This window comes from Ostrea edulis, chromosome 4 (assembly GCF_947568905.1).
Source record: "Ostrea edulis chromosome 4, xbOstEdul1.1, whole genome shotgun sequence".
Taxonomy (NCBI): Eukaryota; Metazoa; Mollusca; class Bivalvia; order Ostreida; family Ostreidae; genus Ostrea; species Ostrea edulis.
The window spans coordinates 53,277,947-53,292,946 of record NC_079167.1 but is presented as its reverse complement, the minus strand read 5'-3'; the positions used below and the strand labels follow the sequence as shown (position 1 = coordinate 53,292,946).

Sequence of the window (15,000 nt, the reverse complement as noted above, 5' to 3'; positions counted from 1 at the left end):
ACAAGGACCATGAATTTCAGTTTTGATAGACACCCTTCACCCCCACCCCCTTTTATCATTATAATCATGAATTCAGTTTGATTGTTCACTGTTTACAAAAGATTTTTTTTTTCATGATATGATCCACAGAGCCCATCAGAACCTGACCAGGAATTTCATAATTTTTGTAGAGGTATCCATACTCTGACATTATAACTATACACATGCTATATTTGCTAGATGTCCATAAGTATTTACATTTCCAATATTTTTGCATTTGATATCTTTACATATTTTAATTAAAGCCTTTTCCTCATGAATGCACTTTGGTTGTTATCATATTCCGAGATTCATTTGACTCTTGCCCCCACTTTTTAATTGTGACATGTGCAGACATGTCAATATAAAAGCAGGGATAAGAGTCGGAGGAATCTTGGATTATTGTGAACAATGTGCTTATGAATCTTGATAAATAGGGTATGTCTATTTTAAAGACTGGGAATTCTGATAGAAATGAAAGTAGGCAGCTAACGCACTTCATGAAGTATGCCGGCATGCAGCATTGCAAGTCATACCCTTGTGTATTTTAAAAAATGACATTTATTTCTTAAATAAACAAGACTTTATATAGAGAATTTTTTGTTTAGATTTTGTTCCTGTCTCTCAGTCTCAGGGATTTTTTGTACCCTTTACCCAGTAGTAACCACATTAAAAAAAAATATAGGGAGGTCTGAGAGTTGAAAATGGTCGGATGTTAATGCACAATAACAGACATAACAGGTTACAATAGATCACCTTAATGATTCAGATGATCTACCAAAAGCTAAAAAATAGTGATCAATACTGCATCATCAGTCTTGTGTGGGACACTTTCTGACGTTTATTGGCGTATGATGTGGCATAATGACCCCCGATGCCCTGTGAATGTTGTCCCACGTAGTCCCCATCAGGACTGGGCTCAGGGGGAGGTAACAATTGACTGAGACTCCTCTTCTGGCCTTGTGGTGTTTTCTGAAATTTATACAAAACACTTACACAATGTGGTGGTTGTACAAACATAAATTCATTATAGAATTGACAGATTTAAAAAATTTAAGTATTTCCCCATACCAAATTAGCACAAAAAGGTGAGTTTTATGAAATGGTTAATTTACTTCCTGTACATTCCCATATAAAGCTTTGATCTAGTCCTACCCCAGGGGGCCCCTGAATTGAACAAACTTGAATATGCACTACCTGAAGATGCACGCATATCAGTATGACAAATCATTATCCTGCTGTTCTTAAGAAGATTTTTAGGTATATTTCCCTACGTATTTCTATACTTAATTGCATATTGATATGACTAATCATGACTCTGCTGTTATTTAGAAGATTTTTCCTAAATACCGTATAACAAGTATTTTCTACAATTGTCCCTTTTTGGGGGGATAGGAAAAATCCACAAAATTTACGATCGCAAAATAACTATATGTGCATATAGGTATAATGCAAATGCAGAAATTGGAAATGCAGAATATTAATTTCCTACCATTTATGGATGATATCGCAAAAAATTCCAACTGCAGAAAATACCCATTGATACAATATTTCCATGTAAAACTTTGATCCCGTATTGTGGCACCTGGAGATTCTTGCATATTAACATGAAGATCATAGTCTGGTTGTTCATTGGGGAAGATTTTCAAATATTTTTGCTATACACTATCCACATGTAAACCTTTGATCCCCTATTGTGACTCGCTCTACCCTTTCCCCTGGGACCATGATTTGAACAAACTTGAATCTACATTATGTAAGTTTCAACTTGGTTCTTAAGAATATCTTTAAATAACTTCACCCTAATTTTACATTTTCTTGATTATTTCCCCTTTGAAGAAGAATGGTACTTTATGGGGGTGGGGGATTAAATCCCTTTTTCCCTGGGGCAATCTGTGCCAACTTTGATTGAAATTGGCCCAGTGGTTGTGGAGATGTTAAAAAGTTTATACACAGATACACCCGGACAAAAAGTTATCAGAATGGCTCATTTGAGTTTTCAGATCAGGTGAGTTAAAAATGAAATTTCATAATTGAATATTCTAAGTGGGAGTACAATGCAAATTTAATTAGCATAACAAAGTATATAATTCACATTAAACTTGCCATGTGAATGAGGCATAAATTCTATACATGAAGAAAAATTAATCCACATTCAATTATGGAGTTTTTTCACACCTGAGAAGAATACACCCTTAAAAACACTGTCAATGTGTTATTTTCAGCTATATATATTTTGGATATTCACGCTCACATACCAGTAGAGGTTGACTGCTTTTAGAAGGAGGCTGTATCGGTTCATTATATGATGGTGTTGACATTGGATGGTGATAATCTTTCGTCTTCAATAAATCAAAATATCAGTTATTAACAGCATTGTTGCATTTCACTAGATAACTTAGATTTAATGATTTTAAGTGGGTTGAGTAATGTGAAAACTGGTTATGATATTCAGTCTTCCAGTAAACTAGAGTTGTCGTTACTTACACGAGTTATCTACCCTATATAGTCAGTAGATTCTAGAAATATGTTAAATAGACTAGTGACTATGTGAAACTTCCCAAAATGAAGTTGTCGTCCTTCAAAACGTAATTTCCGAAAATAAAGTTATTGTCCTTTAAAATATATGAAGATATTTGAAAATAAGAAAGATGAAGTTAGATATTATTTGCAATCTGAATTCAAGGGAGAGTTGGCAAGGAGATCACCATTTGAGCATACTCAATCACAAAGCAGCATCTGCAGACCATGCGAATGATCTTCATGTTCCCTGAAACAGTTTCTATAAGTGATTTTCCAGTCCCATATATTTCATACAACACAGATGGATAGTGCTGTGATTTTTTCAGTAGATATTAATCCATCTAAAACATAGATTCAGAACCACATTATAAAATGCAGCAAATTGCCAACTGCCAGGAAATGGCAAGATATCAACAATACATACAGGGATACAGATTCTGTAAAGAATATCATATTCAAAGTAATGTTTAATCCACTTACAGGTGATAATCTTTAAGGGCAAGATCAAAAGATCAATGTCGAATGAAAGTGTTGGGGGAGGGGTGGGGATAAAAAAAACTCCAAAAAGTTTCTGTTGACACGATATCGTTTTGAGGAATGAATTCTAATTTTCTAATGTGCATTCAAATTGACATTTAAAAACTACATGTACACTTTCATGGGTGAATAAAATAGTAGGAAAGGTACAATGAGTGTCATCAGTAGTTGTAAGTGATAATCGAATACTGGATCAACATTCATCACAATTCATTAAGGTCTTAATGAAAACTATGTGAATTTAGTTTTTTGGGGTTTGCTCCTTAAGTTATTTGCATTCCAAGTGTCCTGTACTGGTGAAAAAAGAAATTTAATTGTAATGCATGTATATAATATTCAAAACAGGCACCGACGGTCATAGAAAGAGCTTAACTTGTCCTGTCATGTAATTACAAATTCTGCAATCAATCAAAAGATAAAGTGAATTTCCCATATGCCATTCCAAGCAAAAGCAAATATGGAAATAATTGCAAGACACAATGTAATTAAAACTAGACTTGTAAATTCCATTCCTGTAGCTTGGAGTGGAATTTGTCACAAGTATAATTTTAATCAAAGTAAACTGATCGATTACCTATTCAAATTTGTCAATAAACGCATTAATTAGATACCAGTAGTATTTGATAATTCTTTAAATCCACTAGTTTTATCATTCTTATTAACTTATTGATAGCCTTTCATGGATAAAACCTTTTAGAGTCACCAGTATAATTGCCTAAGTACTAATCAATTTACCACCGATACGTAGAATTCTAAACATTCGTAGAACACAGGACACAAGAAAAAACAAGTGGATCATGACTCTTTTTTCAAATTTTATTTCAGAGATTAAACGCAATGATAGGTCAGAAAATTCAATTATATTAATCAGAATAATCAAACTCACTCCTCTATTGACTGTAAGAAGATTGATAGTCAGAATGTCCATTTTTATTCTGTTTTTATATTTGTGGCCTTTAGGAATGATACACTAATACTTCGTTTCTTTAAACATTGGAGAGGGATGCACACATAAAGCTGATATTTTATTTACTTTGAAACTTGAAAAAAGACACTTTGATCTGCAAGCAATTTAAAAATATGGTGCGCTTTTTTTTAACCTCCCTATAGTGCTTATGGTGTTGTCCATCCTTTAATTAAAATATAGTCCATCTCATGAAAGACTCATTCAAGTGGTAAAATACGAATCTTATGAAACACTAATTCAAGTGGTAAAATACGAATGTTTACAACACATTATACCTGCTCTAATGAAAAGATAACTCTTGCAAAGAACGATAACTCCGGTTTATGAAAATCCTGAATAAATGTTTGAAGTAACTATACTAATACTGTGTACACACTGGGTAAGGCGGGCGCTCCATTGTGGATGTACCGGGAGGATGAAGTTGTTCGTAGCCAGAGTTCGTAGGAGGAGCTGTTGAGTACTGAGTGGGCGGAGCCTCTATTGTGTGTCCCTTATAGCTGTAATCAGTACTGCTATAACTATACGAGTCATCGTATTCCTGCCCTGACACACTGCCATACCCCGAGCTATAGGACTCATCTTGCCCACTATAACTGCTGTAATTATAGCTAGGCTGGTTATAGGCTGCGTATGCAGCTGCTTTAGCTGCTATATCCATGTAACGCTGAAATGTAATGGCAGAGTTATTAAAAGCATAATCACGGTGAAACTTATTTTCTATTATGCATGGGGAACAAGGAGTCAGACAGATTTGAAATCTTTGAAGAATTGAGAATTTCTATATGAATGTAGAGTGCAGTGTATACCTGATCTTGGTTGTAGTTGTAACTTTCTTCATAAGCATTTTCAGGATGCTGCAAAATATGAACTATGAATATAGGTACATGTACAATGATGTATGTAATTGTCATCACAGTTCTGCATTAGTTGTGTGCTGCAGAGTACACAGTCAGTATTGTCTCAGCACGTACTCAGATATAATGTTTATTGTTAATACAGCCAGATACACATATATTCTAATGATGTCTATTAACAAGGCCTTATTAGTCAATACCTGATAGTTAGAACTGTAATATCCACCTTCTTCCTGAAATAATTAAATTGATGCAATTAACTCTCAGATTCATCACAACATATTTAAACATCTTAGATTAGGAAATAAACACGGTGGTTTCAATTGCGCTATGTTCACAATATATCATTCTTCCGCTTAATTAAACTCATTGTGAATGATAGACTAGAAATATTTCAATGCTCTTGTAAAAGAAACTTCAGCAGTAGATTTTCCTATAACGACAGCAACACATTGGATAGGACCAGAAGTAAACCAGACCACTGAACTGATAGCACATTGCATGGGGGCCAGAGGTACCTACCCTTCTGTAACCAGAAGTATTGTACTGATTATCAGTAACTAACTCCACAATGAGTGATGGTGGTGCTTGGGGGGATAGATCACAGAATATCTACCTTCTGTTTTGTTTGCTAATCATAGATTTTAGAGTCCAAATTTCATTTGATGTATGATAAAATATTTAATAAAACATGCCTAAAAGACTCCAACATTCTAATTTTTTAGATCAAACAAGATGTGTTTGTGAAACACAAATGCCCCTGGTAATGGCCAATTCCGAAGAAGGCCATGGTCACAAGGGCAAATATCTTGGTACCAGTAGAAAGATCTTGTCAAAAGAAATGCTCATGTACAATATGAAAGCTCTAATATTTACCATTTAGAAGTTATGACCAATGTAAAAAAAAAAATAAAAGTAGGTCAAAAGGTTTAATACCAACGGAAAGGTCTTGTCACAAGGAATACTCAAGTGAAATATCAAAGCTCTATCACTTACTGTTCAAAAGTTATTAGCAAGGTTAAAGTTTTCAAAAAGTAGGTCAAACTCCAAGTTCAAGGTCACTGGGTCAAAAATGTTGGTACCCACGGAAAGGTCTTGTCACAAGGAATACTTATGTGAAATATCAAAGCTCTATCACTTACTGTTCAAAAGTTATTTGCAAGGTTAAAGTTTTCAAAAAGTAGGTCAAACTCCAAGGTCAAGGGTGAAAAGTGTTGGTACCCACGGAAAGGTCTTGTCACAAGGAATACTCATGTGAAATATCAAAGCTCTATCACTTACTGTTCAAAAGTTACTAGCAAGGTTAAAGTTTCAGACAGAATTACAGAATGACAGACAGGACAAAAACAATATGCCCTTTGATCTCGGGGGCATAAAAATATTTATGGAAATTAAAATGCTATTTGTTAACATTTTTGGAATCTACGACTAAAATCTGTAAGAATGTCAATCAAAAAAAAGATATATAAGACAAATTATATATTTTAAAAGAAAATTAAAATGAAATGGCCAAAATTCAGAAATATCTGATAAAGCAATGGGTGGGGGTGGGGGTGGGGTTTTTACCTGAGGTGTACCTCCCCTGCGGTATCCATAGTACTGATCATATTCATCATGTTCTCTTTTTCCTCCCTGTTTAAAAACAAAACAAATATCAACAGGACTTGCAAAGAGTATCATTATGATAAATGTCAACATTTCATGTTAGAACAACAAGAGTACCGCAAACGGTACATAATACACCTGTAAAATGCTTACATAGGGTGTTTTTCTTGTGCTATAATTTGTATAACTTTGCTTCAGGTAGTATCAGCCATCATGAGGCTGTGACAAACTTTCATATGCACATCTTCAATACCCATACAAACACTCCACAAAATAAGAAGGTCCTCAATTGAAAGCTGTGGGAGGAGTAGGGCGGACAAATTATGTACCCTCCATAGAATATTAATTTCCAAATAGACTACGTTCAACAACCTGTAATTTTCTCAAAAATTGTAGAAAATCAAAATCCATCCCAAATGCACATTTTCAATACCCATACAAACACTCCACAAAATAAGAAGGCTCTCACTTCAAAACTTTGGGAGGAGTAGGGCGGACAAATTATGTACCCTCCATATAATAATTATTTCCAAATAAAGGGGCAAAACTCCTGGAAAAAAGGTCAAAATGGATCAAAATTGCAGCATGATCTAGAGTAACCCACAAAGAAGCTACACAGCAAGGGAAATGAAATTATAAAGAGAAAACCCCGGACGGACGGACGGACGTACAGACATCACTGTACCATAATACGTCCCATCTAAAGACGAGCGTATAAAAAGGTAAATTTTAAGGCCTCAAAATGTACATACTGTTCATAGGCGGATCCAGGAATTTGTGAAAGGGGGGAGGGGTCCTAGCACTTGATCTTTTAGCTATTTTTCACAATCCCCACCGCCATTTACACCTTTTTGCTTGTGTACGCAACATCTTAAGGGGGGGGGGGGGGGGGGGGGGGGGGGGCCTTGGCCAGTTTTATACACAAAATTGTTTCGCTTATTTACTACTTGTTTCAATATTTCTAGTCATTGTTATCGCTATAGGCTACTAGGATCTGATTTTAAATAATAAAAAAAAAACTGATTTAAAGGTTACTTCAAATAGGCCAGAGCTCTGCGGTAAATGGTGAAAAATCCTGCGTTCTGAGCATTTCCTGGTACTCCTTTTTCACTTTTAAATTGTCTGCTTCTTAAACAAAACTTTTATGTTACATTTACTTTTTAAGAATTCTTAAGTAATACTTGTATCTGACTAAAATATCGTAAATATATATTAATGTTTCGTCTTATTCATTGTAGAGAAGTGTTCACAAGCTATTTTACATCCTCCACCTCTCTTAGATCCACTATAATTTTTAGGAAAATAATTGGATCCTCCTGTCCTACCAATATGCACATCTACACGTGGAAATGAAGCATTGTACAAAGTTTCAAGTCTATCCGATAAGCCATATAGGAGGAGAAGCGTTCACAAGATTTTTTTGACAGACAGACGGACAGAAAGTACAAAAACAGTACGTCTCCCCCTGAAAGAGATAACCCATAATTAAACTACCTGTGATTTTATTTGGTGACTATGTGCAGCATCTGGATTTGGCAGAAGACCTCCACTTTTAGGCTTAGATGCCCAGTTCTGTATTAAGTTCTGAGGGGGTTCTCCAAGGAGGGACTGTTTAACATCCCCCTCTGGACTGCTCTGATTGGAAAACAAGCTCTTCTTTGGTACTTGGCCTCTATGCACTAATCCAAGAATTTCTGGAGGTGCTGCTCCTAGTAATCCCTCTTTAGAATTTTTTAATGGCATATCCATGAGTGGTGGAACTTCCACAGAGGAAAAGCCTATCTCATGACCTAATTGTCCAGCAATCTGTCCTATATTCATAAGGCCGCCCACATCAATGTTCTGTAAGTTTTGTGACACAGACATTAACATTGAGCTGACATCAGAACCAGCATGAGACTGACTGGGTTTTCCTGGGGACAATTTGGAGAGTAGACTCTGTAGAATAATGTTGGACTGAGAGGCATAGGGATCTCCAAGCAATGATGGCTTCTCTGACTAAAATCCAAAACAAATATTTTAGGATATACAAGAAATGAGAGAGAGAAACCCGGTTATACAGACACACTGTCACATGTTATACTCAGTTATACAGACACACAGTCACATGCTATACAGTTATACAGACACACAGTCACATGTTATACACAGTTATACAGACACACAGTCACATGTTATACAGTTATACAGACACACAGTCACATGTTATACACAGTTATACAGACACACAGTCACATGTTATACAGACACACAGTCACATGTTATACAGTTATACAGACACACAGTCACATGTTATACAGTTATATAGACACACAGTCACATGTTATACACAGTTATACAGACACACAGTCACATGTTATACAGTTATACAGACACACAGTCACATGTTATACACAGTTATACAGACACACAGTCACATGTTATACAGACACACAGTCACATGTTATACAGTTATACAGACACACAGTCACATGTTATACACAGTTATACAGACACACAGTCACATGTTATACACAGTTATACAGACACACAGTCACATGTTATACACGGTTATACAGACACACAGTCACATGTTGTACACGCTTATACAGACATACAGTCACATGTTGTACACGGTTATACAGACACACAGTCACATGTTATACACAGTTATATAGACACACAGTCACATGTTATACACAGTTATACAGACACGCAGTCCCATGTTATACAGTTATATAGACACACAGTCACATGTTATACACAGTTATACAGACACACAGTCACATGTTGTACTCGGTTTAAGTTATACAGATACACAGTCACATGTTGTACCCAGTTAAATAGACAGTAATATGTCATACCTGGTTATTATTGACTTTCTTTGACATCAAATCTGTGAGGTCCACATCAAAGAACTGTTAAGAAACAAACAATAACTATACTTAGCTGTATGATAAAGATACAAAAAATAAATATTTAGCTGTATAATAAAGAAGCAAACAATAAGTATATTTAACTGTATATTAAAGAAACAAACAAAAACTATATTCAGCTGCATAATAAAGAAACAAACAATAACTATATTTAGCTGTATAAAAAAAAACTATATTTAGGTGTATGATAAAGAAACAAACTATAACTATATCTTGCTATATAATAACGAAACAATAACTATATTTAGCTGAATGATAAAGAAACAAACAATAACCATATTTTGCTGTATGATAAAGAAACAGACAATAACTATAATTAGCTGTATGATAAAGAAACAAACAATCTAATTCCATTGTATAATAAAGAAACAAACATATATACATGTTATTTATTGAAATTAGAGATACAGTTGGGCCTTGTTAACCTGGACACTAATCATCCAGTTACTTCACCTTCCAAACAATTTTTGGGGAACAAAATTTTTACACTCTATTTTGCATCATTACTCCGTAAATTCATGTTCCTGATCCAAACAGTCATTTTACTACAAAACATTGAAATGCATTGTCAATTGTTATATTATTACCGTAAACAATGAAGACAATTCTAACAGATGAATTCTGATAGATGAAGTTGAATGACTTCTTCAAAAAGTGAAAACTAAAAACTGTGATGAAATGTGTGAAAAGTGTTATTTTGTTAGTACTAAGGTAAATGATTGATACTGTTTAAAACAATTAATTTATTTTTCAATTAAATGAAAGAATAAAGTGCACCGCCACGGCACATGATACGCCCGTCACATATTGTTAACATGAACATATCACCATGAAGAGATAGGTATGCATGGAACCAAATGTCAACCTTCCTTTAAGAATCTTACCCATTTTATGGCCTCATGTGACATTGCTTCAAATATTGATAATGTAAGCTTAATGATTTTTAAAAGGATATAAAAACATTTTCCCAAATGGTTTCAATGAAATGATTAAAGTGCAAGATAGCCCTTTATCCAAGCAAACAACTTACAATAAATGGGAGTACTCAAAAAGGTTGATTTATTCAACATATCAAAAAATACATATATCAGTATCTGCCTTTGTCAAATCTTCAAGTATAAAAGTAAAATATGCATGGTGATGTCAATATAAATAAATATAGATTAAAAACGGTTATTTCAAATACTGGTGCATCTCCTATGGTGTAGTTATTAATTAGAAAAAAATAATACATCATATATTTCTCAACTGGTTGTGTTAGACTTGAGAAATGCACATCTGCAGCTTTGCTCATTGTATTTTAAGGAATGAAGAACAATGCACAGCGTAATAAAACATCAAACATTAGTCATTATGTTTATTCTTAGACTGTAAAACTGTCATCTTAGTGAGACATGACAATCTGCACCTTGTTGTTGAGATATAAAATAAAAATATATTTTACAATATCATATTAATTCTTAAACTTTATACCAAATTAACTTTCAAAGTAATGGCTACCAATTAGAACTGTTCTAAAATTTGACAGATCAATTAGAAGGCCAGATTCCTCTGCCCAATTCCGGATTGCAAGAGATATAGATAGCACCTCCTTGATCAGATTGCTGTAACAGAAATCTTCTAAACTCATTAATTAATCTGTAAATTGACAGAATGCAATTTTTCTGTTAGCAAAATGCCTCCTGAATTGCTTGATAATTACACCCATGGGACAAGGGAAATTTCTCTTGTTACTGACACAAAAGAAATCATTTGTTTGTTATATACTGCTGTATAGTACAGTGTATATAATGAAGAATGTGTAGTTTCTTGAATTAACATTTTTTAATATGGTTATTGCAATACTATTTCATCTGTTCAGATTTACACAAATGCCCAATCTGCAGCTTTGCTCATTGTATATCTTTTTTCTGAACAATGCCACAGCCATAACAAAACATCAAAATACTAATCATTAAAATAGGCCTTTATACATATTGCAACCATTTGTTGTCTTAGTGAGAAATGATACTCTGCATATAGGTTGCTGAGAAAAAAAAATAAATTATATAGTACAATGTCAAATTAATTTTGAAAATAAAGACTAACCACAACAAACAAATTCACTTTCACAAATAATTTCTGGTATATCTGCAATTAAGAGGCTAAGATCTCTCTGCCCAATTCCCTAGAGATAAAGATAACACCTGCTTGATCATGTTGATCAGAGATGCTCTACACAAAACTCATTAATTAGTCTTGTCAAAATGCCCTTTGCATGCTACTCCCATGGGACAAGTGGAATTTCTCATGTTATTGTTAGAAACAAAGGAAACATTACATAGGCTAAAAAAAAAGCTGTACAGTATATCATAAAAAAAATATGTGTTTTCTTGATGTAACATTTTTGAATGAGGTTTTCTACAAAACTCTTATATGAGTAGGGATTGTACCAATTATAACATACTTTTTTCAAAAAATCACTTCAACTAAATGTCACAGTGACCTTAAAGTACAGTGCGACACACCTTCTACCTAAGATGCATAAGATGACCAAGTTTCATGATTCTAGATCAAATAGTTTTCAAGTTATGAGCCGGACAGGGTTTTACCATATTTGGCCATATCTTCTTAATTAAAAGTCACAGCGACCTGGTTTTAATGTGCGACACACCTTCTACCCAAGATGAATCAACTGACAAAGTTTGATTATTCTAGGCCTTATAGTATTTAAGTTATGAGCTGGACACGAAAAAGCTAACAGACGGACGGACAGACGGACATGAAGGCCATAACATAATACGGCCCGTCTTAAGACGGGCGTATAAAAAGCGAGAAGCTAACATACCCCACACTCCAACATTGCTTGACGATGCCTCACATAATGAATGGTAATGCTATACATTACTGCAAAAACAGGACAGATCATCGTCGCTAGCTAAGGTAACTGAGTCCGGTAGTACCTACCCTACCTCAAACCGTGGCTGCATGATCAGCGAAACCCTCGATTTTCATGAATATTTATGAAATGACACAATAATTGTTTTGACCAATCACATTCACAATAACATATTTTCGATATTTTAATGGCTGCGCCCACAACTAAAATGTGCAGTATTTGTTTACAAGTAATAATGGACAAAAATGGCTACAGGTGTATGTTTACAGAAGCAAGTAAAGTTTATATGTATTTATTGAACGAAATTTGCATTAACAGCGGTGGTTACGCTTGTAAATTCTGTGTTAATAAACTTAAGTCAACAAAGAAGCGTCCATTAGTTACAACACTTAAAAAGTGTCCAGTTTGTTTTCAATTGGCAATCCTTGGATTATTCCGCTACAAGCACGCAATGACCTCCGAATGATTTTCTTTCCACCAAAAAAAATCATGGAAGCTCACCGATTGGTTGACTAATGAACATAAATATTCTTGAAGTCAAGGATTTTTTTAATCATACAGCCACGGCATTTGACGTAGTGTAAACGGAGACTATAGGCATGGCTTGCGACGATGAGGACAGATGGTCTTGAAATTCTAAGGTCAAAAGGGGCATAACTCCGAGAAAACTTATTGAATCTGAATTTCCTGGGAATGTGCACATCCACACAGTGTGTCCTTATCAACTACAAAGTTTCACGAAATTCTGTCAAGCGGTCTCAGAGGAATTGTGATGACAAGAACAGGACAGACGGGCTTGAAATTCAAAGTTCAAAAGGGGCATAACTCCCAGAAAAATTCATTTCCTAAGAATATGCACATCTACAAAGTGTGTCCTTATTTACTGCAAAGTTTCACAAAATTCTGTTGAGCAGTCTCAGAGGAGTTGCACTGACAAGAAAGAGACTAACAGACTGATGGGTCAAAAACATTATACCCCTCACAACTTTGTTGCATGGGGTATAATAAATGTAGTACTTGATTCTTTGCTTTAGTGCATCTTAGAAGTTACATAGGAAACAAAGTTTTGTAGGGTTTGACACTAAGGCATGTTTGACCAATCTTGTCTACTCAATGATAGATCCAGTCGGGTAAAATATCGGTTTACTAGTCCGACTGGTCGTGTTAAAAAAATAATCAAGAAACTATACTAAACCATAACATATTTTATTCTTAACTAAGAAATAACTGTGAAGACTTTCCGAACAATTTCAAATTTCAAACCACGGCAAGACATAATCTCTATTTTTAGTTGTAATGAATAAGTCACAGTCGGAAGTGATGCTTTACAACATCTACTTGATGTTAAAGTGTGCAAAGTTTTGGACAAATACATATAAATTGAGTTCATTTTAATTTTTAACAAGATGTGTTTGTGAAACACAAATGCCCCTAATAATGGCCAATTCCGAAGATGGCCAAGGTCACAAGGACAAATATCTTGGTACCAGTAGAAAGATCCTGTTACAAGAAATGCTCAAGTACAATATGAAAGCTCTAATATTTACCATTTAGAAGTTATGACCAATGTAAAAAAAAAAATTAAAAGTAGGTCAAATGTCAAGGTCAAAAGGTTTAGTACCAACGGAAAGGTCTTGTCACAAGGAATACTCATGTGAAATATCAAAGCTCTACCACTTACTGTTCAAATGTTATTAGCAAGGTTAAAATTTTCAAAAAGTAGATCAAGGTCAAGGTCACTGGGTCAAAAATGTTGGTACCACAGAAAGGTCTTGTCATAAGGAATACTCATGTGAAATATCAAAGCTCTATCACTTGCTGTTCAAAAGTTATTAGCAAGGTTAAAGTTTCAGACAGAATTACAGAATGACAGGACAAAAACAATATGCCCCCAATCTTCGATCTCGGGGCATAAAAAACAGTTTATTTGATTTAAATATAAGAAAGTGCTTATCAAATTAATAAATTATGTCGTAATGTCTCTATTCAAGAGAAAAAAAAGAAAAGGTAGGGAAGAAACAAAGCAGGACTTATGAAATGAAATTTTAGAGAAAACATGGTCGAGGTTGTTTTAGTCTAAATGGAATGAAGAATTCCCGGTAGAATTTTAAGAAATGGAAAATGTTGTGTTTTAAAATAAAATCATCAAATTGAATGACGAGACTTAAGATTTTTTATGAGACAATTAAATATGTTTTAGTTCAAACTCAACACTTGTAATTTGAATTAAGTATCTAAATATGGAGAAACAATCATTTTCTTCTGGAAAGTTGGTGGGGGCTAGTGGATGTAAGCTCAGGTCTTGTAAAAATCATTTGAAGTAGCCTGACTGGTCTAATGCTCAAAAAATAAATGTCAAACCCTGATACTTAAAAAGGTTAACATTATCATGATTTTATCTAAGAAAGTAAATTATCAATGAAAAAATGTGTTAATTTTATGTTACACATTAATCAGTGAAGTGCATCGGTTACTTCTATGAAGATTCAACATATGTTATTTAGTTATCTGGATGCTTCACTTATCTATCAGATTTTGCTTGGAACCAAAGTGTCCAGATTAACGAGGCTTCACTGTATCAGAATAAATAAATTTTGTTTGTTCCATTGTAATTTATTCTTACCTGATTACTGGGAGCTTGCAATTGAAACTGGAATGCCAACAGAATAAACAGCCCCAGCTGAACAGTGACTGTCATCAAAG

At 34.3% G+C, this 15,000-nt stretch overlaps 1 protein-coding gene across 2 annotated transcripts in view; it reads right to left on the bottom strand.

The window, feature by feature from the left end:
- LOC125671449 (ribonucleoprotein PTB-binding 1-like) overlaps positions 1-15,000 on the bottom strand; it is a 30,773-nt gene that overhangs the window by 2,220 nt on the left and 13,553 nt on the right. Inside the window, exons 8-16 of one of the 2 annotated variants that reach the window (XM_048907202.2) lie at positions 14,921-15,000; positions 9,348-9,401; positions 7,999-8,502; positions 6,466-6,531; positions 5,100-5,132; positions 4,852-4,899; positions 4,422-4,709; positions 2,277-2,360; positions 1-990 (exon numbers count right to left, since the gene is read on the bottom strand). The exon at positions 1-990 is cut by the window's left edge and continues 2,220 nt beyond it; the exon at positions 14,921-15,000 is cut by the window's right edge and continues 36 nt beyond it. In XM_048907202.2, the coding sequence (XP_048763159.2) occupies positions 817-990; positions 2,277-2,360; positions 4,422-4,709; positions 4,852-4,899; positions 5,100-5,132; positions 6,466-6,531; positions 7,999-8,502; positions 9,348-9,401; positions 14,921-15,000 (1,331 nt within the window). In that variant the 3' untranslated portion in view covers positions 1-816. Of the gene's footprint in view, positions 991-2,276; positions 2,361-2,739; positions 2,883-4,421; positions 4,710-4,851; positions 4,900-5,099; positions 5,133-6,465; positions 6,532-7,998; positions 8,503-9,347; positions 9,402-14,920 lie in introns of those variants that run through there. The other variant, XR_007368653.2, reaches the window with a different exon arrangement.